The sequence below is a fragment of the Talpa europaea genome, assembly GCF_964194135.1.
Source record: "Talpa europaea genome assembly, chromosome: 12".
In the NCBI taxonomy this organism is placed as follows: domain Eukaryota; kingdom Metazoa; phylum Chordata; class Mammalia; order Eulipotyphla; family Talpidae; genus Talpa; species Talpa europaea.
Genome location: NC_140079.1, coordinates 89,864,815 through 89,889,742, shown reverse-complemented (window position 1 = coordinate 89,889,742; position 24,928 = coordinate 89,864,815). Strand labels below are relative to the sequence as shown.

The 24,928-nt window shown below is 46.8% G+C and overlaps 1 protein-coding gene across 1 annotated transcript in view; it reads right to left on the bottom strand.

Moving 5' to 3' along the window:
- The window catches only part of COG7 (component of oligomeric golgi complex 7), a gene marked incomplete at both ends in the record, with an annotated part of 47,353 nt that overhangs the window by 16,080 nt on the left and 6,345 nt on the right, over positions 1-24,928 (bottom strand). The window contains 8 exons of the mRNA XM_084249149.1: positions 382-568; positions 5,310-5,375; positions 7,615-7,731; positions 11,235-11,389; positions 12,365-12,492; positions 15,459-15,657; positions 20,504-20,626; positions 21,366-21,448. Of these exons, the coding sequence (XP_084105275.1) occupies positions 382-568; positions 5,310-5,375; positions 7,615-7,731; positions 11,235-11,389; positions 12,365-12,492; positions 15,459-15,657; positions 20,504-20,626; positions 21,366-21,448 (1,058 nt within the window). The remainder of the gene's footprint in view (positions 1-381; positions 569-5,309; positions 5,376-7,614; positions 7,732-11,234; positions 11,390-12,364; positions 12,493-15,458; positions 15,658-20,503; positions 20,627-21,365; positions 21,449-24,928) is intronic.

The following is a 24,928-nucleotide window of genomic DNA, read 5'->3' as shown; positions in this document are numbered from 1 at the left end:
CCCTCCCTGCCATTCGGGAAGGGGAAGTGTCCCTGTGTGGGGGCCAGGGCCATCCAGCTCTGCCTGTCCTGCCGGCAAGCTGAGCTCTGCCTGGGGGCAAGACAAGCCCACTCGACCACAGATCTAGCCACGTGCCCCAGTCTGCCTCTCCTGAGTAACAAAGAACTATTTATATGATCCTACATCCATATTTCAGTTGGGACCAACCCAGTCTGGTCTATTAATGCCTTAGGACCTCAATATCAATGAGACAGAGAAGTGGCAGCAGGAGACGCCACGGCTCAGGACTCACACACCGAGCCAGTGGCCCGGATCATGGAAAGGGTGAGTGCCAGGCCCAAACCTTTCCATTGCAAGAATGTCATCAGTCCGGTCTCATACCTTGAGGGTATAAAGTATCTCCATTAAACTGGCATATTCAGCAGGGTTATCTTTCTGGAGATAATTATATTCCTGCCATGGGTTCCTGGCAGAGCTCTTCTTGTCTGTCAGGAGGCTTTCCTGAAAGCCGCTCAGGCTCCGGGGGCTATAGGAGTCGGAGAGATACTTCCCGGCTGTGGACAGGATCCTGTAACGACAACAAGGAGGGTCACACCCGAGTCGTCTGCTCGGCACTTTCTTCATGGAGCACTCAGATCCTCCTGAGGTGTACCCCGGGACAGTTTCATGAGGCAGATTGATTTAAGGTCCATTACAGAAGGACATGGAGACACACTCCAGCCTCAGGAGTCAGCTGGGGTGCAGATGCACAGTAGTACACTATGGGGGTCATCCCTATTTAACACTCACTCTCCTAGAAACTGTCACCTACCGGACAAACCGCCCACACAGGACAGTTGTCACTTCACTCAACCTGAGCCACTGTGCACTTTCCACGTGGACCTTTCTTGCTACATGAGCATCACTGTGTGGAGTGGTCAAAGCCAAGAGGAGCCACCAGCACCACCTCCTGCAAAGGTGCTGTACAGGCAGGGGACAGCTGCTCCCGAGGACAGTGGTGCCACTGGCCCTCCCATGTGCCCACCCACGGGACCCAGCATGGCAGCTGTGGGGCTTGTGTGGTTGAGCTCATCGGCACTGTATAAAGTCTGTTCTAGGTGCCAGAGAGAGATCCCTGAGAGAAACTGGTACCTTCCCGTTTCTGTAAGAAAGAAAAAGACCCAGAGGAAGCTCTCTCTGATGCTTGACCTTCGGTGCTGCTGGGGAAGCGGGACCTCTAGTTCCCACTGGGAGAACCCCCGCCCCTCCAAAGGGGGCCGAAAATTCTCCACTGCTTTCCTTAGCCCAGCTTTGCCAGCCAGTCTCCATATCTACGTGTGCAGAATGACACGCACACAGGTAGCCAGGTGAACACAGCAGGACAAGACCTCAAGTGTAGCTAATTCCCTGGCCCAGTCCTCATCATAATTTCTTTTGAAAAAATTGCTTTGGACATGGAAGCTTTGGGTTGCACTCATTTTTTCAAAAACAAGTCCCCGAGCTTGTCAAGGAAGGCCTGTATCTGCAAACAAACCCTGGGGAGCTGGGCCTTCCTCAGCAACCACTGCCAACACAAGCAGCCACCTGCCTCCACCGTCAAGGTCAAGTTGCAGCTTTCCCCGTTGCTTAAGCCTACAGGGAATTTTGGTTGGGTCTTCTCGCTGCCAAACTGGATCATCCCCATCACTGCCTGACTTCCAAGTCTTGATTCTCCCTTGTCTGAATCTCCATGACCTTCCCACTGCCCTCCCACACTCCACTTAGTCTGTCCTCTTCAGGGTTAACAATGGCCTTTCCAAAAGGCAAATCTCCTTTTGTCTCCTTCCCAAAGATACCTCAGTGCCCCCAGGATGAAATTAAAAGCAGTGAGGCAGGCACCCTCCTTGCATTCCTCCCACTCCTGCTCCCAGCTCACACCCCATGCCCACCACATTGGCAGGCCCTGCTCATGAGCTGCCCCAGTCAGAAACGCCCTGTCCTTCGTGCATGAAGGGAAATTCGATTTCTTATTCAAGGATTGGTCCCAGGGGTGGCTTCTGTGCTGGTCTTTCTAGCCGTCACCCTTCCCCCAGGCACTCAGACTTCTGCTCCATCAGCCTCTCCCAGGGCTCTTATCACATGCAGCTACTTCTGCGAGGACAGAACAGACCGTTCTTTCTCTCTGAGTCAGTAGCACCGTGTACAGGCCTGGCACTGGGCAGGTGCTGCACAACCACAAGGTGAATGACAGGTAGGCTAGGAGCTACGCGCTCTTCTGTGCCCCTAGGAAGGCAGCTCTGCTCTGCAGGGTCACGGCAATACATGTCTGGGCCTCAGCTGGGGACGTTGCGTCAGTCTGCCATCCAGGATGAAGACAGATATGTCAGAAATGTCTTCAGTGTTAAAGATTGTAGGCAAAAATGTCGGACAAACACAGCTCCAACCCCAATGAACAATGCCATCTTTTCCCTAGCCTCTTCTGCCAGACCTCACCTCAGCACCTGATCTGCTAGGTTCCGTATTCACTAATGCTGTGAACTAAATGAGAGGTACACTTGATTTCTTGACTCATCAAGGAAGCATTTTCTCATTGTGGCCATGGGCTCTAGACTAGGTTTGGGGCTATCAAATGATTACACAGCTCTTGCCCTCAAGAAGCTCGGAGCTGAACAGGGGTTCAATATGTGCTGAAGTGCTAACAGCTGTGCCAGGAGAATGGGGGACATGTGCCAATCGAGGGAGGAATGGCATTTCAACCCCCTCTATTTCCTCAACTCATTTCATGAAGAGTTGCTAGCCTCTCTTCAGTCATGGAAACGCAGACATTTATATTGGATCCCAGAGTCTGACTGCCCTATTGAAATGCTCTATTTTTTTTAAGATTCATTTATTTATTTATACAAGCACTGGGTACAGTCAGAAGCACGGGAGGGTGAGAGAATTCACCAGAGCCAGAGCGGGGAACAGAACAGGCAGACTGATGAAATACACTGCTGAGGGGAGCGGCGGGTGTGGCAGAAGTCTGCATGCCATGTGGGACCCTCGCCGGCAGCCGGGAATCAAACCGGCGCTGCAGAGGCTGCGGGCAGGTTCGCAGCCCAGCGCTCAATCGCTGTGCCACTGGGGAGGCCCCGAAATGCCCTATTAAGACCCTGTCCTGGTGAAAATACCAGTGTTCCAGAAATGAGCACCACAAAAGTACAGAGGAGCAAGGCAATGTCCCGGCACAGGAGAAGACCCGCACTGACTCCCAAGGTGGCCCATAAGTCACAAAATCATCTCCCTCTGCAAGGAGGTGATCTTATGAGCCCAACAGCCCATGTGACACTTCCACCAAAGCGATCTGGAATGGCAGCAACGATCACCTCTGCTACCTGGGAGGAGCCGGGCTCTCCAGTGAGATTGACCGGGAGATAAGATAAGCTTTATAGGTGGCACACACCAGCCTCCCTAATGGGAACAGGTGGTGGCTGTCCCTCTTTTCCTTTTCTAGAGCTTCCAGAATGACCTGGTCTCCTGCAGAGGCTCCTTTGGCTACACCAAGTCTGCTCTCACCACGTTCCAAAGCTGGGGTCAGGCTTCCAGCAAGATGCAAGATGCAGGCGGGCCCATCCTTCACCCATCATGCACCTTCCCAAGCAGATCCCCCTTGTGCTTTGAATGTAATTTCACCTTCATTAAAAGGTTAAGAAAACCCGTCTGTCCAATATGGAAAGATGCAGAGACTCAAATCCAAGGACAAGCACTCACCTGTGATAAAGGACAGTGTGGGGTGAGGACACTGCTGGACCCCGCTGGTGTCCAGGGGCAGATCCTGCCTCTCAGTTGAATCAACTATCTCCCCAAATACTTTCTTTTACTTGAAAAGATACTACCCATGCCATGCGTTACGCCTCAACGCCTCCTCATCTGTAGAGAGGGGAATAAGAATAGAACCTGCAAGCTATTTGGCACTGGGGAGATTACAGTGAACTCATGGACCCCCTTAAGATCAGAGCTCACTCAGTAAATGATGTCCAGCTGGGACCAAGGGGACTGTTAACCATGTTCCTTCTGGAGAAAGCGTTTCCAGGTAAGATTTTCAGTTTTCGTTTCATATGCTGGTGGACTGCTTTAATTTCTTCAATGAGCTGGGGCCAGCCTATAATTACTACTGTAATTAAGAATATAATACACTACATGCCTTTCCTTTAAATAGGTAAATGTTCTATTTTCACCTCTTCTAAGGAGCCCTCTGTGAGCCCAGATGTACTCGCTGCTCTACCACTGGCACCCCTTGCTGCGTGGGTGGTGAGCACACGAGTGGGAGGCACGTGCCTCACTTGCATCACCACACCTGTGGGGGTGGGTTTTACACATTTTTCATGCCAGGCTGGTCAGGAGTTACGAACAGCCAGGGCTGCCCCCATTCTACCCACTGTAAGACTTTCCCCTGGAGAATCAGAGCGATATGATGATCCAGAGTTCAGAAATGAAGGAAACCCAAACGGTGGTGACAAGAAGAAATAGGCAACCTGGGAGCAAGTGTGACCCCCTGCTGGCGACTCAGCCCCACCCCCAACCCCAGCTTCACTTCGCATTGTACCACCACCACAAAGTCCCTACCACAGATGTCTTTAGGACAATACGGAATTTTCCAAGAAAGGGGTGAAGGAGCTTCTGCTAGGCCCTCACACAACTCTAATGTAAAGCAGATTTCTCTATCCCCAATTCCTAGAGTAGAGAAAACAGCCTACCCGGGAGAGGAGAGCTTCAGCTAAGAGGAAGGGAATGTGGCAGGCTGGAGTCTTTGAGGGGCAAACCAGTCTGAATGGGTCGCTTCAGGGCACAAGAGCCCAGGTAGAGTGGACAAGGGTGCAGGAGGGACTCTTCCAAGAGCTGACCCGAAAAATCTTGGACACAAGTCTGTTCAGTGGCACAGACTTCCACTGCAGAACTGGAAGGAGGCTGGCTGGGGTCGTTTCAGTGCTGTAGGCCGGCCCAGGGACTAAGCCACCATTTGTTTCCCTGGCGAGATTTATTTTGAGTACCAATAACTGGCTGACAAACAAGCAGACAGAACCCAGCCCGTTCATAATTTGAAGACAATATGTACTACTCCTCATTGAGGCTGTGATGTCCTCGTCCAAGCAAAATGACGTGCCCACAGCCAAGTAGGTGAGAGTTGTGCCTGTTTTAGGTGCTCAATAAATGTGTAATGATGACAATAATGACACTGCGTATCTAGGTACAGACAGTCCTTGAGCTTGGTGGCTTTCAGAGTGACCCTATGTTGTTGCTGTCCTGTGTGCTGTGTGAAAAGTCCTTCCCCCAACCACAAACCCGGGGAATAGCACGCAGTCCCCGCCTACCTGTTTGCTAGCTGCTGCTCAAAGTCTCCACATTGCCTCAAGAGCTCTCCACAGGTGGCTATTATCCTAAACAAAGCAAAAAGCACTTCACGTTCAAGTATCTGGAATGCCACGTTTACAGGACAAACATTGTCTCATTCATAAAAATTCTAACTATTCACTCCTTTGGGAGTGAACTGGTAAAGCAGTTAACCATTTGATCACCTAGCTGAAATGGTTTAGTAATTAGTGTCAGTCGTAAATGCTAGTCCTTTCTAGTATTCCTTTTTTTAAAAAAAGAGATTGATTTATTTATGCATACAAGAGTTGGGGTGCAAGCCAGAGGTGCGGAGTGGGGGGGGATGGGAGGTGAGAGAATTCACCAGAGACAGAGCAGGGAGCAGAACAGGAGAACTGACTGAAATACACTGCTGAGGGGAGCAGCGGGCGAGACAGGAGAGGTCTGTTGTGCCATGTGGGTCAGCTACCCAGTCTGCGATGAAACTCATGCTGCAGTGGCTGCTAATAGCTTCACAGTGCTGAGACTTAGCCACTTGTGCCACCAGGGAGGCCCCTCTAATATCATTTAATAACCTCTGAATCATAATTCTCCCCAGTACACTATTAAATAAATTCACATTTCCAAAATACTGAGGTGTTTTGGGCTTTGTCCTTGAGAAAACAAATTAGAAATACGCCGTATCCAAAATTTAAAAACCAAAATTCATTATTTAGTATTTGTAGGATGTCTGCTATTTGCAAGGCATGGAAGAGAAACTTGTTTTGACACCAGAGGCATCTCTCTTTGATCGCATGAAAGGCAGCCCGAGTGATCAGCATATCTGTGTTTAGTAATCCTTTAATTTTCAAGTAATTTTATGCTAGGCCTCAAACTCCAACTACAGAGTCCTTCAACACTACTCTATAATGTCAGGACAAACCCAAGGATTAAAAAACATCTTAAGCCTGGTTAACTTTTAACTTTCTTTAAGAGTACCTATCAGCAGCGGGAACCGGCATTCCGCTGAGAGAGGCCTATGAGGAAGCCAGCTGGTCCCCTCGCCTCAGGAGCGGCACATCTGCCGACTGAATCCCATATCCCAGCACATCCAGTACCACCGACGGTGGGGCAGAGTCAGCATCTAGAACACTACATTTCATCAAAGAAAGTAAAAAATCCAGGTCTGGGCCCGTGGGGAGAGTCCTCAGACGTAGTCCTGGGTGTACCTGGATTAAAGAAGCCTGGGGAGGGTCTGGATCCGCCATGGCCTGGGCCACCTGCCGACACTGACGTGTGTCATGAGCATCAGTGCGGCCAGCTGAGGCCAGAGTCAGGCAGAAGCTGTAAGTGGGCAAAAAGCAGCTTCTCTGGGAGGCGTGTACACCCATGAAGAATGGTTTTGAGAGAAATTTCTAAATTCTTTTCACCTCTGACAGTATAGATGCTAGACACCAGGCACGTGGCAGAGGCACAGGACAGCTGAGCAGATGCCCAGTCTGCGGGGACTCCAGCCACTACCCTCAATGGGCCACGGCCTTGGGGCAATGAGGGCCCAGCTTTCAAAGCCTTCAATTTTTAGGTGAAATCAGAAATACGGATTATGTTAAATCTGGTTTTTAAATGTTGATAATGAATTCAAAATTGTTCTGTTGAAATGCAGTGTTCAAAATTGAAATGTAGTGTTCTAGATCAAAACATGCCCACAGGTCGGAGCTGGCAGCACCCACTGGTTAGACACACCAAGGGCCACTGCCCATCACACTGTCCCCTCAGGGCTTGGGGCAACAGGTGTCTGCCTCGGGGCTCACAGGTCACCCAGGATCTGCTCATCAACAGCCAGGTTGGAGGGTCACCTCAATGCCTTTCACCGGGACTCCTACGCAGCCCTTTCTAGGCCATGGGGTCTGGCCTCACCATCTCACACTATGGCTCTGAGATCCAGAAACAGGGTCCAGCCAGCTGCGAGTTCTCTCAAATACAAGCGCCATGTTATTTTAGCTCTGTAGAAACCATAGGCTGGGGGGCGGGGGCGAGCCTTAAACAAAATATAAAAAAAAAAGTCCCCAGAGGAGGTGAGTTCATAAAGAACTTTTTAAAATACTGTAAGAGCAAGAGGGACCACCCTGGTGCTTTTATATGGTGGGTGGGTTTTCGTTGAGTCGCTTGTTTTCAGAGGCTAGATAGAGTATTTGCTTTGAAGAAGAAATGGCAGCAAGAGAACAAGAACCAGCCCCTTACGGACACAGTCACCATTTCATATACCACATTCTACATGCTTATGTTTCCTACATTAGGAGCAGGCTTAAGCTACAGCCCCCACTTTACCTAACGGAGTTCTGAAAAGCTGTCCAGTCTTCTTGAAAAAGGGAGTTGGGAGGAATCTCATCCAGCTTGCACTTCTTCCGTATTGACTGGAGCGTGCTGGTGAAGTCAGACGCGTACCTGGGGAAAGAGGACAGCGTCAGACCCCGGGTCCAAACCCCCCCGGAGTCAGACAGCCTCGGACAAACTGCTAATGACCTTGAATGTGTACTCAGAGGCCCCTGCCTTTACAGTGTGACCACAAAATGGTCTGCTCTATGTGGCAAGACCACCGTGCCCACCCGGCAGAGCAGCTGCAGTGGAGGAGGGAGGCAGCCACTGAGACTAAGACCCTGGTGACCGAACAGTGATGCTGGCAAACCGCTCCCTCGTCCTAACAGGGGCCTTTCTTTGGAAGCTGGTTCCAAGAATTGTTTAAAACATCGCAGTCCTACTATGGCACTTGACCGTCACCTGGGACCCTGTCCAGGGTTGTTTTGCAGCATTTACATTAAACTACCAAGCTGCCCGGCGGGCAAGAGCCTGCCCTCAAGGAACAGGAGCATGAAACTAGATTGGAGCTGCAGACTCCCTCACATGCGGCCTGCTCCTGCTGCACACCAACCTTCCATCCTGGCGCCGGGCATGGGTTGGATTAAATAGCTTATCTGAGTACATGTTCAACATGTACTTCCATTTTGAGACTAGATGCTCTAGGAGGGCAGGACTAGCCCCAGCTCATAACTGCGTCCCCAGGAAATCAGCAGCGGGCCGGGCTGAGGGAGACATGTGGAAATAGCACCTGAATGAACAGAAGACTGGCCCGTAGCCCTGGGCCTCAGTTTCCTAGTCTTTCAAATGGATTTAGTGCTGTTTTCTGCACCACCTCACAGAGCTGTCATGATGCTGAAGTAAAGGAAATGATATAAACAAGAGTTCCCTGAAAAGTATGAAATGAAAGCTGATGTGGGGTGGTCCTTTTTTAAGGCTGTAGAGTTGGTGGCACATGAACAGTGTGTGTCCTTGGGAGGGGCTTTAATTACACGCTTTCACTTCACTGTCTCAAGGAGATGGCACCACCAGTTTCCTCAGAGGAAAGATAGCAACATGCAGAGAAGAGCACTGACCCACCAAGGGCCCCAAAGTAAAGGCCAGACGAGCCCCTGGGCCCAGGCTCCATCACCATCGAGTACTACCTCTTTCACACCTGTCACCTGCTGTAGTCTAGTTCAAGTGAGGCCAGTGTCCTCCTGTCTGCCCTGCATGCTTCATCCTCCCTCAACGCCCTACCCAAACCCCACACACACACACACACCTGGGCAATGGCCCGTCCTGCCAGCGAGCTTCGCCCTAACCCCTAACTTCATAAACATCAGCTGTTTCGGTTGTTTCATTTTCATGAAATATCCTTGGGTATAGTGGGATTTTCAAGAGGGGTTTGTATTCTTTTTAAAATGAAGTTGTTAAAATAATCAACTGAAAAACAAAAAGTAAAAATAGAACGAGCCAGCACTGGGAGGAACGGGGTGAGAGCGGGGCAGCTCTGGGTACCTGCGGTCCTCACCGTTCATAGTTGAGGCAAGAGGCCGTCGTTAATGCTGATACACAAGACGTCTGCTCTAAAGTTGGGCGGGGGAATGAAGAGACAAACAGCTAAATGTTCAAAACTGGCTACTTCTCAGAAGAACTAAGGTAAGCAGGAAGGGGGAGAAAGGCTTTTTTTTTTAATACCTTTTCATATTTTAAAAGTTATTTCTAAAAGCAGTATTTTTGTTATTTTATAGTGTCATTTTCTTAGATCTCAAAAATTTCTTTCCATCCAAAAACCCTGGTTGCTGGCAGAGAAAGAGGTAACTTTTTTTTTTTCTTTTAATTTAGCTTGTTGCTGAGGCTTCTCTTTCCACGGGAACACATCCACAGGTGACACGGGCATCTGTGGGCAGGGCATGAGGCCCCAGCGGCTTTCCATGCCGCTCCTGGGAGCTCCCCGGGAGGCGCTGCCTGCCCAGGGCAGCGACAGAGCACTGCGCCCAAGGACCCTCAGAGCTCACGGGGGCATGCTCAGTATTTCTGGAATGACAAGAGCTCCCTAAACTTATAGCAAAACAGCATTCGGTTCAATAAAAGGAATTTCTTGAGACTCAGAGCAACTTCATTCTTAAACAAGCTACCCCTGGGAGGTCTCCTGGAGAGCCTAAGAATGTAGTTGTCTATAAGCAAGAGGCTGGAGTGGCTGGCATCCTGAGGCCCTTGCACCTCAGGTGTAGGTCAGAGAACCCCGTCTTAAATGGCTGGCTTCCCTTTTGTTTTTGCTAACTAAACTTAATTTCCATTTCCCCTTCTCTCTTTGTTTTAGCAACTTGGTTGTGACATAATTCACAGCCACACAATTCACACACTTAAGGGCACAAGCCTATAGTGCAGTCCCAGAGTCGAACAGCCATCACCACCAGCAATTTTAGATCATTTTCATCACCCCAGAAAAAAAACTCCAAAACGTGTAGCAGTCACCCCCATCTCCTCCAATTCTGTCTCCCCAGCCTCAGGCAACCACTAATCTACTTTGTCTCTGCAGCTGCCTGTTCTCCAATCTCATCTACACAGAATCAAGTCACCTTTTGTGACTTGCTACTTTCACTTAGCAGGAAGCTCACAATCTTTCTATTTTCTATTTTTAATGAAACAAGAAATATGTGTCCCTTTTTAAAAGAGAGAAAATAACAAAGCTATCCACCACCATCCTAGCCTTCCTAAACTCCCCAAAGAAAATGAATGCTTTGAGTCTTCTGTTGCTTAACCTTCCACATCCAGACTCAGCAGCCCTGCCCTGTCAGGGCGCAGATATTTTAAGGTATCTTCAGGCCTCTACCTTCACAGAGTGGCAGCATCACGGGCCACAAGGAAGTGCATGGGCATGGCTGTGTCCCAGGAAACTTTATTTACAAGAACAGATGGCATGCCACATTTGACTCATGAGCTCCAGTTTATCGACCTCTATCTATAGGAATATGTAATACATTTTTAAAGTATAAAAAAAGATCCAGGCAAGGAGCTGGTACTCCTGGTGTTTTGTAAATAAAGTTTTACTGGTACACAGCCACGCCCATTCACGGAAGTGCTGTCTGTGCCTGCTCTCATGCTGGAAAGCAAAGGGCCACAAAAGTCTCTACCAACTTTACGGCTGCAAGGTCTGAGATACTTGCCATTGGGCCCTTGGCAGAAAAAGTTCATCAAGTCCTGCTATAGAAAATAAACCTCATTTTTGTACGTTCTTTTTACATACTGTGTTAGACTACAACTTATTCTGCAACTTCGTTTTATTCACTCTGCAGTATGTTTCTGAGATCTAACCGTGTTGCTATGCATAGATCTAACTAAAATCTTAACTGCTGCATGGCGGCCCCTGTGTGAACACACCAGATCTTATTCAGCCACTGCCAAACTGATGGGTATTTAGGTTGCTTCCAATGTTCTGCCACTACAAACAGTGCCCCAGCGAACACCCCTGGGAATGTCCTCTCGGGCCCGAGTGTGATGTCCTCTCCAGGGGCAGCACCGGGATACAGGACAGGGATACACATATTTTTCACTGGGACAGACGTCATTCTCCAGTGTGGCCAGCCCTGTCCCCACCCCAGCCTTACTTGGCAAAGAGGGATTTCAGGGCTGTCAGCAGGCCACAGGTCCCCAGGCCATTGGTGAATCGGATGCATCTGTCCACGGCTGCGGACGCCAGACCAAACAGCTTGGTCACGGAGTGGCTCAGCTCCTGCACACAGTCGATGACCTCTCCGTGCTCCTGCACAGCAAATATGGACAAGCAAAAGCCACCTCAGACCCAAGAACAGATGAGCAGACACTAAGGTGAGGCAGACAGCCAAGCCTCCTCATTCACGGTACAACCACTTTTTTAACAGGGATGTCAGCAGTACACTCCCTAACCCGACAGCTCCTCAAGGCCTGCCCCAGGGCAGCCGGTTCAAGTGGCCAGTGAGGTCACAACAGAAAAGCCTATCAAATCCTTATAGTCATCCTCACAGTTCTCATCTCCTTCTTCTTTTTCTGTGGTGGAGATGGCGTCTTGCTCACATTTACCAGCTAGGATTCAAATTCTCCATATAAGACACTCCAAAAGAATGCAGTGAACAGAAACTGCTTCCTTGGGGGGCAAGAATGTAACAGAAGCAGAACACTTTCTAGGAACGTCCCTAGAAAACACAAAAATGGCAACAGGCTGCAGATTCTAATGACTTTAAGATCAATTCTTTAATGTCAGCTCTCCCCAGAGTGGACAACCCTAAAATAGCATTTGTACTGGGAATGACCTCTACCCCCCAGTGTCAGTGACCCATCCCTACATCACCTCTAACACTGCCCATGCCAGCTTGGCTCCCATGCCATCTGCACATCTTCTTTAAACAAAACTGCCCGTTATGAGAGTAGGAATATGAGAGACATTGAATTCATCCCCAGATTTCTAGGGGATGAATTCAAATCAGAGACACGGAATCATCCCCAGAAGATTTAAGCATCTTATTTTTTCTAGATCTTTATTGGGGACCTAGAAAGCTGCCAGCCTAGCTGGAATTGCATTTCATACGAGGATCCCAACAGCCCAGGAGGCACCTAGAGCCCATTTTTTGCAGACCTGTTCCCACTTCTTTGCAAACCTGATTCCACCTCATACCTTCTCCAGTGCATTCCATCCCTAACCCCATGCCTGGCAAACAGAATGATTCCTCAAATTAGGCCACTGGCAATAATAGGACATTACCAGAGGCACCGCGCTAATCTGAATGCGTAGGTTCTTCTCTTCCATGTCACCGTACTTCAACTGGTAGGGTTTGTACGGAGCATACACGGCATCCACCAGCTCCATGACTTTGACCAAGTTGTGTTCATCTTTAGGGAAATGGAAACAAAAAGCAATAATGAACAAAGAGGGGCTCCCTGGTAGCCTAGGGGTGAAATCTCAGCACTATCATTGTCAAGGCCTGAGTTCAATCCCTGGCCAGGGAGCTGACCCACATGGCACAGCAGACCTCTCCTGTCTCACCTGCTGCTCCCCTCAGCAATGTATTTCAGTCAGTCTGCCTGTTCTGTTCCCCACTCTGTCTCTGGTGAATCCTCTCACTCCCCCCCACACCTCTGGCCTGTACCCCAATTCTCTTATGCATAAATAAATCTTTAAAAATAAATAAAGAGGACAATATGGCAAGCATCTTTTAAATTTTCATTCCTTAGCAACTATAATTTTAAAACTTGTCCTAAGAAATAACCAGAGCTGGACATAATAATTAATGTGCAAGATTATTCACGATACCTTTATTTATAATAGTGGATTTAAAAAATTTCAAGTAAGCCATAGTTGTCATTAAAAACCATGTGTCAGGGGCCTCCCCTGGTGGCGCAGGGGGTTAAGCACTGCACTACAAAGCAATCAGCAGCTGGGGCCTCCCCAGTGGCACAGCGGTTGAGCTCTGGGTTGCGAAGCTGCCCACAGCCTCTGCAGCACCAGTTCGATCCCCGGCTGCTCCCTGGTCACCGGAGGAGGGTCCCACATGGCGTGCAGACCTCTCCTGCCGCCCACTGCTCCCCTCAGCAGTGTACTTCGGTCCTTCTGCCTGTTCTGCTCCCTGCTCTGGCTCTAGTGAATTCTCTCACTCTCCAGCGCTTCTGACTGTACCCAGTGCTTGTATAAATAAATAAATAAATCTTGAATAAAAAAAAAAAAAGCTTTTTTATTTTAAGCAAAAAGAAAAGATTGCATATGAACCACACTTTTAAACACATAGAATATGTGTATAGCCATACATGTATATATTTATATTTATATTCATTTATATTTATATAATGTGTATTTGTAGAAAATGTGCATTTGTATCTGATTTATTAGGAGGAAAAATAACAGACTGTTGCCAGAGGCACTCTCTGAGTGATGAGGTTGGGGATAACTTACATTCTTTTATTTTTATGTATGCTTCCAAAATGCTTTTAAATTAATTTTAAAAAAATACTTTGAGGGCCTCCCCGGTGGTGCAGCGGTCGAGCACTGGGTTGCAAAGCTGCCCGCGGCCTCTGCAGCGTCGGTTCAATCCCCAGCTGCTCCCCAGCCACCGGAGGAGGGTCCTACATGGTGCGCAGACCTCTCCTGCCGCCCGCTGCTCCCCTCAGCAGTGTACTTTGGTCCTTCTGCCTGCTCTGCACCCCCGCTCTGGCTCTGGTGAATTCTCTCACCCTCCCGCGCTTCTGACTGTACCCAGTGCTTGTATGTATAAATAAATAAATAAATAAATAAATAAATAAACAAACAAACAAAAAAAAACCAAATAAAATCAATCTTAAAAAAAATATAATAAAATAAATATTCTTTAAAAAAAAATACTTTGAAAGCCTCAATAGGAATCATTAAAAATCTAAACCTGACTTACAATTGATTTCTGTATCTGACTCTTGCAAGTGACATTCTTTCTTCTTCAGTAACGTTCCTCACGAAGGGGAGGAAGGCTTTGTGCTCCTGCATCACCTTTACCCTTCTCTGACCCAGGAGGGTGTGTGGCCAGATACCCACAGCCACTGGGCCCAGGGTGCCCCCTCCCCAGCAGTAACCACATGGCCCCCATGCCTTGCCCCCGGCCAGGCCCTAACTAGTGAGCGTGCCACAAACACCTATGAATCATCAGGAGCCTGAACAATAAACACACTCCCTGGAATGTCTAAGGTAATTATGCACAAATGTAATTAAAGAGAATAACTTTTAAATAAACTGAGTTAGTGACGAAGCAGCCAAACGGCAGAACAAGGTTTTCCTGAAGTGATTTCCTGATTTGACAGCAGAATGCGTCACAAGGTCTATGTTATGTAAAAGTTTATGGTGCTTTTAACCTAGATGGGAAACAGCTGGGAAAACTAACACATCAGCCATTGTCTGCCTGAATGGGACCATGAGGCTTCGCTCTCAGGTGTAACTGGGCCCATTTCCCCTACAGCCACCTTCAGTCCACATCCCTGCCCTTGAAACTTGTATGCTCAAAAAGCTCCTCTAACCCATTTGTTCTCTTCAACTTACTTTTTAGATTGAATCGTGTGACTTAAAAGGTAGAGGACATTCCTCTCCCAGACATACCTGCCACCGACCTATTACAAATGCTACCTGCCTCTTTTACCTTCTAAATCCCTGTAGAGGTGTTGTAGGGTAAGTAAAGTATCAGGCTTTTCTGCCCTCCCACCATTAAGATCAATGCTTCATCCCTGCAGTCCTGAAGGCAGGCCTAATGGCGGGCACCTGGAGTAGGGTGTGGGCATATGTAGATGGGATTCACCTGGGCTGAGAGTGGGCTTATAAGGGTGGAATCACAGGGATGCCAGCAGAACAGAGAGCAAAAAGAGTGGGAAACCAGAAGGAGAAGAGAGAAGCAGAGGCCACGAGAAAACTCCAGAGAGCCCAGAAAGGGTGAAGACTTCCTGGGGGTTGGGGGGCCTGCCAGCCCCCGGCACCCCTGCCGGCTGTGTACCTGGTAAATCCCAATAAAAGCCTGCAATGGCCACTGAGTGCTCCAGGACTCCTTTACCCGGTCTGCTCCGATCATAGAAATCCTGCTCTGTCCCATCCTGCCCCTACAAGGGTCCATCTCCTCCCCAGAGCGAGGAAAGCACCTGAGTGGTGCTGGGTAAATACATTATACAACAACCATTGCCACAATGGCAATGTCTTCATGGAAAAGCCTCCCATGTCTATTGAAAAGGGAAACAATGATCCCTTCCATTCTATAAAATCAGCACCTGGAAAAGCAAGCAAACCCAGGCCCCAGAAGTTTCAAAAAGAGCAAGTAAAGACAAGCCAGAGTCTGGGAGGAAGGAATGCTCACGTGGGTGGGGGAGCAGCGCCATCTCCAGCCCCTTGGCAAAGTGGGCAGTGGTGTCATAGAACTCCAGCAGGCTGGTGAGCTCCAGCTCAGGCCCTGCCCGCTCCACACCGGCACTGAGGCAGACTGGCAGAGAGGGCAGCAAGGCCCCCAGGGTCTGAATCAGCAGCACCGTCACCACCTCGTAGGGGTTCTTGAAAACCTGCAATGGGAGAGAGAGCATGGACCAGAGAGGCACACAGCTTCCACAGAGGCAGTCTCCTGGGTGGCTCAAAGGCACCCTTCCAATCACCAGAAAGTGGTCTACTCAAGAGCGATAAGCCCCAGGTTCCCTCACCACAAAAGTGAGCATGTTCAGAGGGCCAAGTCAGCTGGCAGCACTTGTGAATGGTCCAGAACAACTGGCCACTTTATGTCTATCACTGACCCCAAGAGCCTGACTATGTTCAACTCTATGGTAAGCAGCACTGAAATGCTCACCAAAAACTGGCTACAGTGAAGACTGTGAAGATGTCAAGGCAGAAGCTGGAAGACATGAGGGAGGGAACAAAACAGAATTAAAGAAAAATTAAGTCACGGAGTAAGAAATGGACAACCGTCAGGCAGCGTGCAGACCAGCCCAGCCACCTCTCCCCTTGACCCAGTTCTCGGTGAAGATTTTTTTTATCCGAAGGGCCACCAGGAATAGTGTCTTCATAGCCTTTTAGAGTAGATTCATTTATTCACGGAGAGTCTTTTTCCTGTCCTATGCATTGTAGGTCTCTTGGACAAAACTAGATGAGTACATTTAGAAGGGGGCTCCTCACAGACCTCCACCCCAGTGATTGTTTTTTTGGGTTATTTTGTTTTTTTTTGCCACATCTGCTGTGCTTCTCTCTGCACCACTAGAGAGGCAGCCGCAGAATCACGTGTCGCCACTAAGCAGCTCTGCCGAGGCCTGCCGTGTGACAGCTCCACCACTAACCAAATGAACCCTGACAGAATGCCTTTGCCTATTGCGTCTCTGATCCGATGTTCCCCGTTGTCCCGTTCATGTCCTTCGTGGCTTTTCTGTCATCCTGCAGGAGCCAGCCAAGAACCACGCCTTTGCATTTAGTTTTTTTTTTTTTTAATTTGTCTCCTTTAATTTAAAAACAGTATCTCAATCTTTATTTTTTTTCTTTCATGACACTGGAATTTTTGAAGAGTCCAGGATAGCTGTTTTGCCAATCTTTAATTTGGGTCTCTTAGCTTCTTCATGATAACATGAAGGTTACATTTTTTGACAGGGAAATTACGTAGGTGATGTTTTGATACCAAAATCATTCTTAAAATCACTCTCTATTGCTCTAGACTATCTTTTCGAGAAAGCCAAACTCCTGTCTTGAATTCAAAGTTCCTGCGTTGTATGGTTCTACTATCCACACACATAGGGGCACCAGCAGACCCACCTTTCCAGCCATTTCAGGCATCCCAGCCACACACTGTCCTCATCGTCCCCAAACACACTAAGGTAAGAGAACGGTAAAGACCTTGAGATACCACCCAGTTCCTCATTTGCTAGAAGAAACATTTCACTCTAAGGAGGAATCAAAGAAGGGAATGAAAACAATTCTCATCTAGAAAGAAATCCTACCTCTTCTCTATGTATTAAAAGAAAGGACTGCGCAACTTTTGTTCTTATCTCTTACTTAAATGGCCTGGAACAGGGGGAAGAATTAGACTAAATAACTCTACTCGAAAGAGTTCTAATTGGTTGGTCAGCTGAAACTGACTAGAAAGCCATATCCTAGACTTTCAATAACATTTCTTAAATGCATGTTATAATTAAAACAAACTAGGCCTCTTAGAAGTCCTCTAAGAGGGTCCTCTCAGAATGGCCATTGAAATAATCTGGCAAGGGAAATTTTCTGGCCATTGGCCAAAGAACAACCAAAAAGTTCACCAACAACAAGACCAAACCATCACTTAGGGTTATAGAATTAATCTAAATAGCTTCTATGAAAATAATTTGACACTACCTTATACTACATAAACAAATTATGCAAGGTGGATGATAAAACAAACTTCAAAAGCTAAATGAGCTTTTAGGGGGAAAAAAAAGATCTTTGCAACTTGGGAGCTGGTGATGATTCCTTAGAACACAAATAGCAATAATCATAAGAGCAAACCTGATAAACTAGAATTCATCAAAATAATATTTGCGCTCAAGCCACAGAGCGAAAGAAAATACCCACAAACCATATCTGTTAAAAGACTTGTACTCAGAATACAAAATGAACTCTCACAAGTCAACAATAAGAAGACAAATAATCCACCTGTTTTCTAGGGGGCAAAAGACTTGAACAGACACTTTACGAAGGAAGATCTAGAAATGGTTAATTATCGCATAAAAAGGTGCTCTCCATCCTTAGTCAGTTGGAGAAATGCAAATTAAAACCACAGTGAGATACTGCAACACACACATCAGAAAGGCTAAGATTAAAATGACTGACAACACCTAATGTTGACAAGGATGTGGAGCAATCAGACTCACACTGTGGGAGTGCAGAGAGCAAAGCCACTTCGGAAAAATGTCTGGCAGTTTCTTATAAATCTAAACATGCGCCTCCCCTGTGACCCAGCAGTTCCACTCCTAGGTATTTACCCAAGAGATATGAACACGTGTGTCCACAAAAAGACTTACAGAACAATGCTCAGAACAATGCTATTATTATTCGTAATAGCCTAAAACTGGAAGTTGCCCAAGTGTCCATCAAGAAGAGGATGGATAAACAAACTGTGGTATATTCACACCATGTAACAGTATTCAGCAATAAAAGGAACAAACTACTGATAAACATGACATGAATAAATCTCAACAACACACTGAATCTAACAAGCCTTATCAAAAGAACATATACTGTGTGATTCTGTTTACATGAAATTTCTGAAACAGAATAAACAAATTTATGGTAGAAAAAATCTGAATGGTGGTAGCCTTCTGGAGTGATGGAGAATGAGAACAACTTCTAGATCATTTTTATGGTGATGTTTGGCACCCTAATAGGGAACAGGATCACATAGTAATTGTCAAAACCAAATCAATGGCATATTCAAGATCACTGCATTTCATAATCTTACCTTATTAAAAAATAAAGCTAATATTGAACTCCAGTTAATACCATGCATGTTCTGAAATGAGTGATGCTTACAATTTATTTGAAATGGACCAAAAGAATAAGATGAGTGAATGAACAGGTGTGTGGATAGGTAGACAGACTGATAAAAAAGCAAACAGAGCACAATGTTCACTGTGGCACTCGGGAGGTGCTACATAGGTCTTCACCATACAATTCTCTCAATTCCTTATATGCTGGAAATTTTCCACATTAATACTGGCGGTGGGGAGGGGCTCTGAAGGAAGCACATTTACCCTGGAGGCTCTGGTTTCCTTTGCACTGTACTGCGCTTCAGGAGATGACAGCCACCGTGCAGAAAAAAAAGCAGACCAGGGACCAAAGCAGAAATTAGCATCAACTTATGTCTTACAACTTAGGGTGTGGTCTGAATGGAAGTGGAAAAGTCTAAATCCTTTTTCTTGGCAAGCCTTTGAGCGACAGTGACGCAAGAGGGCAACCTCCACTGACAGACAATTTCTGAAAATCAAATACACAGTCTTCAGATAGAAGCACCCAGAATCTTTTTTAAGATTTGCAACAAAATCTAACATGGTGTTAACAGTTCTAATGGTGGACCCCAGGAGTCCTATCAGCACCAGCAAAATGGCGGCATTCATACAGCATCCACACTGTCTTGCAAGAGCTTCAGAACCCACTGATGTCTAGAAAAAATGTGACTCTTGCTCAGCCACTGGAAGGACAGAGTTACAGCAATTAATCAAAAAGAAAAAACGCAGGCCCTTCCCCCACCCCATTCGATTCAAGTCTTCGTGTTCCACAGTAGTAAATTTTCTAGATATATCTTGTAAACCGCAAAGTATGAAAAAGGAGGCTCCCATTCAAAGGAAATTCACCTTAAGATACTGTAAACGATACCAATTTTTGGCCATTGAAAAAGTAATGCTATCACAGATCAAAAATTAGTAATAAACAAACAAATCCTCCTTCTTCTGTGATAAAGGGCATTTGTATCCTTTGTATGCTCCTGACACCAGCACTAGAAGAGACAGGACACGTGAACATGGGTGGACGGGGGTCACTGAAAACCGACATTTACCTCAAAACTGTGACACTTGTATAGGAGGTTGGTTTTTGGTTTTGTTTTTAACCTAAGGCTGAATTAGGCTGACTAAAGGAGGCGAAGAGGAGGATGGAGAAGGGAGCCCTAGCCACCTGGGACAGCACCGCCCTGTGTGAGGAGTTCTCTCCCACTTCAGCCGAGTTCTCTCCGGCAAATTCCGATGAACACGCGAAGAGAGATTCACAGCTAATTTTTGGGCCAGGGGGAAGGAACACCATAAACAGGCCCAGTAAGTCACTAGTCAGAAGAAAGGCAGCCCTTGTCCCTTCTAATAGATGATCCATGCCCCTTGTGTGCAAGGGAACAAGCATTGAAACCTTTATGGCTGAAAACACCTAGAGACGCCGGGAAAGTGATGGAAAGTTTCCACCTGAAGCCAACTTCCTCTCCCTTCAGTCAGAGGGTGCCTTTAAAATTACACTCTTCCTCTTAGCGCTTGGCATCTTGTGAGAACAAGGGAAACTAAATTTAGGTCAGGTAAATTTTACCCAAAGTTAAGATAAAAACAATTGTGTTCACGCAAACATCGCCTGACTAAGGGCCTCCTGGTTTCAGATCAGAAGATATTGGCCTCCAGGAATTCCACAGGCTCTCTGGCTGAACAGCAAGCAATGTTGTCACATTAGATTCTATTTAAGATATAGATATAAGAGTGATAAGAAGAGTTTTAATGGAGACCTATTTTATCGCCCTGGGTTTTGAAGCTTATCTTTTAACCCTTTGGTGATGGCAGCAAATGAGGAGGTCCTTCAAGAGGGGCGGCCCCACTCCAGAGAGAGACCACTCTGGGACGGTCACCACCCCCCAGAACCCAAATGAGTTGTTACCTGTGTGGACCACTGGATCTGTGTGTGCCAAGCACCTAGCAAGGCGTCGTAGAATCCAGTGAGCTGCTGGTCCAGGGGCAGGTCACTCTGGCACAGCTCCTGCCAGGCTGCTAACAGCTGCACCTGCAGAAGCAGAGCAAGGGGCCTTATGGGGTATGCGAGACACGCTGCCTGGGGAAACCGCCCTGCCCTCCTACCAAAGCCAGCGATTTTCCACCGCCTGCTATCCTGAGCAGTCAGGCACTGAGCGATGACCATTCACATCGTAAAAAGGCAGGGGAGAAAAGAAAACATTTATAGTCACCTGCTCCGGTTATCATCCAAAGCTTGAACTTGCTGCCCTCTAAGTGCTTCTCTCTTCTTCTATCTTGCCCCCAAAGCATGCCAACAGCTCTCCCCAACAGACCTTAGAGGTGGCCATGAGCACTGCTTTAGCTTCATCTACTTAGCGCTTCACTCTATCCCAACACCAGTACGTAAGAGATACCTGGGCATTGGACTTGAAGGAATTAAGTTAGCCCAGTAAGCTGTCAAATTTTTCAGAAATCCGATTGCAAGAACCCTAGGAAACATAAAATTCTTAAGGCTTGCTGAGGGCAAATAAAGCTTAGGGCATAAATCTCCCCTTATGAGACAAAAATAGGACAAATGAAGATAACTTCTCAGTCTATAAATGAAATCCAGCCATAAATACAAAAGACATTGAAAAGTGGCCACTTTTCCCACTAAGTAAATGAAGCCACGGGCTGGATCAAGACCACCCCCTACTGGCCAGGAAGCAACATACTTTTGCCTCAGCTCTGAGCCTGGGATGCAGCCTGGGGCTAGCGCAGGCCACAATCCGGACCGCACAGCCTCTCACCTTGTGACACTTGTAGTAGTATGCCAGAAGCTGGGGCATCCGGTCAATCTCAGTAAATATCTTCACAAACACTTTGGCCTGATCTAAAGGAGAACAACATAAAATGTGTAACTGCTGTTACCAGGTTTTCTGCTGCAGCCAAGAACAAGATGTGGATATATGTCGATTACTATTCAGAAGTTCTCACCTAGACAATAAATTAACATTCATGCATGAGGATCAAAAATATGGAAAATAAGTAAAGTTAAGGATAGAAAAGGTGATACCATCAGGGCCTCCCTGGTGGCGCAAGAGGTTAAGCACCACACTATGAAGCAATCTGCAGCCTCTGCAGCACGAGTTCGATCCCTGGCCAGAGAGCACCCTACACAGTGAAGCAGACCCTCTCCTGTCTTGCCCACTGCTTCTCAGCAGTGTATTTCAACGGATCTGCCTGTTCTGTTCCCCACTCTGTCTCTGGTGAATCCTCTCACCCCCTGCATCTCTGGCCTGTACCCCAGATCTTGTATGCATAAATAAATCTTTAAAAAAAAAAAGAAAAGGTGACACAATCAGACACCACAATATTGGTTTGTTCAGAATAATCCTTAATGTAGGTCAGATTCTATGTCAGAGAAGTAATCATCACATGTGAACAGTAAAATGAGTTTGCGACAGGGCTGGTATAGGGGTACGGGGGGCCAGTCTGGGTTATAAAATTGAAGGGGGCTTCCAATCCCCAGGATGTGCGGGGACAAGGTGAGAGACCGCTTCCACTGTGCTTTTCACCCTTCACTTTCTGCTGCTCTCTGTCCCCAGAGAAAGAGCATATCTGACATGACTAAATATAAACAGGGGTGAGGATAACAGCAAAGGCCTTTGATATGCACAGCAGGCAGCAATATTGTGAGAATGCTCTGTGGACAGGCCAGCACTCCACTTTCACCCACAGGACATGTTCCAAAGCCTTTCCAGGGATGCAGCGTCATTCTAACTGAGTGCTCCCGCCACCCCCGAGGGCACTCTGCAACCCCATCAACATCTCAGACTGACTGGGACATGCTCATGTCACAGTGATAACTGCAGATAAAAAGAAGACCCAGAGGGCCTCCCTGGTGGCACAGGGGTCAAAGTCTCGAAGCTATCAAGCTATCGCCAGCCACTGAGGCCTGAGTTCAAACCCCAGCCAGGGAGCTGACCCACATGACGCAGCAAACCTCTCCGGTCTTGCCCGCTGCTCCCCTCAGCAGTGTATTTCAGTCAGTCTTCTCAACACCCGCACCTCTCGCCTACACCCAGTTCTTGTATGCATAAATAAATAAAATAAAGTCAAAAAAAAAAAAAAGATTCATGGTTTTAAATATTAAATTTACATACTTTGCTTAAAAAGATTTATGGACACACAGAGGGAAAAAAACTGAAAGAAAATACTGTCATCTCCAGATAGTGAGTTTCCTGACCAATCATTTTCTATTTTATAATTTTCGAATTTGAAATAACCGGTATTACTACTTTGACAATCAGAAACAAAAAAATTTTAATTCGGCTCTCTTTGAAGGCTCAACACATATATACTAGCTCTTGCACAAAAGCTCCCTTGATTTCCCTTCATCCTGGGGAGGCCTACAGCAATTTTCCCATTCCATCTTGTAATAAAACTACTTGTGTATTTGTTCTTTCCCAGCCTCACCCTCCGCCAAGCTGTAAGGTCCTTGAAGGCTAGCAACTGTGTCTTATTCATCTGTATATTCTGCTCTGTCCTCACATGATTAATATTTACAAGTCAGCCGCCTCTTTGAAAATTCCAACTCTGATTATGCCAAGTGGGAACTGTAAAAAAGCAAACAAACTGAACTCCTATATGTTGACATATTTGGTGGTTTGAGGAACAAGTAAATAATGTGGTAAACATCAGCATTCCGCACATAGCAGTGAACTCAAGAGCCACATCTGGGATCTCATATCAGGTTGTTTCTCATATGTTACCCTCAGGGCAGAAGAAAAGGCTAAACAAAGCACTTGCTCCCAGGCATATTGCTGAAAAGATCGGCTGGTCCCAGCACAGCTCTCCAAACAGGGCAGCAGCACCCCTGGCTCCCATCTGCCCCCTCCTGGCCAAATGGAGATGCCACAACCTTAGAATTTTTTTTTTTTTAAAGATTTATTTACTTATGCCTACAAGAACTGGGGTCTAGGCCAGAGGGGTGGGGGGGGTGAGAGGATTCACCAGAGAACAGGCAGATTGACTGAAATACACTGATGAGGGGAGCAGTGGGCGAGACAGAAGATGTCTGCTGTGCCATGTGGGTCACCTCCCTGGCTGGGGATTGAACTCTTGCTACAGTGGCTGCGGATAGCTTCATAGGTTACATCTTAACCCCTTGCACCACCAGGGAGGCCCCTTAGACTTAAATTTAAAAGAAGGAAAAAAAAAAAAAACCACTGAGCTAACAGGTGCCCAATTCTCATTTCTGCTTTGTTGCCCTCCATTTCTAGGGAAATCTGTAACAGCAACCACTGTGGAGATAAGTCAACTACACCTTGGAGACCTGCCAGTAGATCTCACTTTGATGGGCAGAAATCATGAGTTAGAAAATGGCTCTATGCCTATAAAGTGCTTATTACTGACACAAGATCCCTTAAATTAATGAATCTTCCTGCTACATATAGAATTAACCTACTAGAAAAAGTTGCTTCCATATATCCACTGAACTCACTGGCTGTGTAAGATTAATGTGTGTATACTTGGAGAATGTCAAGAGAGTTCCTTTTAAAAACTGTTAGGTAAAAGTGAGAATGGAGAATGGCACATATTAAAAAAACTAGCAACAACAAATGTTGGCGAGGGTGTGGAGAAAAAGGAACTCTTCTGCACTGCTGGTGGGAGTGCAAACTGGTCCAACCACTATGGAGAGCTGTGTGGAGATTTCTGGACCTACTAAACATAGAGCTTCCGTATGATCCAGCAATTCCACTCCTAGGTATTTACCCAAAGGACACAGAAACATCAATTCCAAAGAGCACCTGCACCCCTATGTTTATAGCAGCACTGTTTACAATAGCTAAGCTTTGGAAACAACCCAAATGCCCAAAAATAGATGACTGGATCAAGAAGATGTGGTCCATATGTACCATGGAATATTACTCAGCATTCAAAAAAGATAAACACATGCAATTTGCAGCAACATGGATGGCGCTGGAAGGGATCGTGCTCAGTGAAATAAGCCAAAAAGAAAAAGAAAAATACCGGATGGTCTCACTCATAGCAGGGATCTAGAAAACTGAAATAAGGGACCAGGAAAATGAATAACTATAAGAAAGTGAAAATCAAAATCAACAAAAAACTATGAACCAGAGACACTTTTTGGGGGGTGGGGGGCGGGAGGGGAGGGATTGGGGTCAGAATGGGGGGGGTTGCAATTGTATGGGGAATATAAAAATAAAATTTATTATTTAAAAAATAAATAAATAAATAATAAAAACTGTTAGGTAAAGCTGTGCTGTGGCTGCCCAGGAAGATGGTTGACTAAAGAGAGCACTACTTTGGGGGGATAAATATTCCCAGTATTTACCAAACTGGTCAC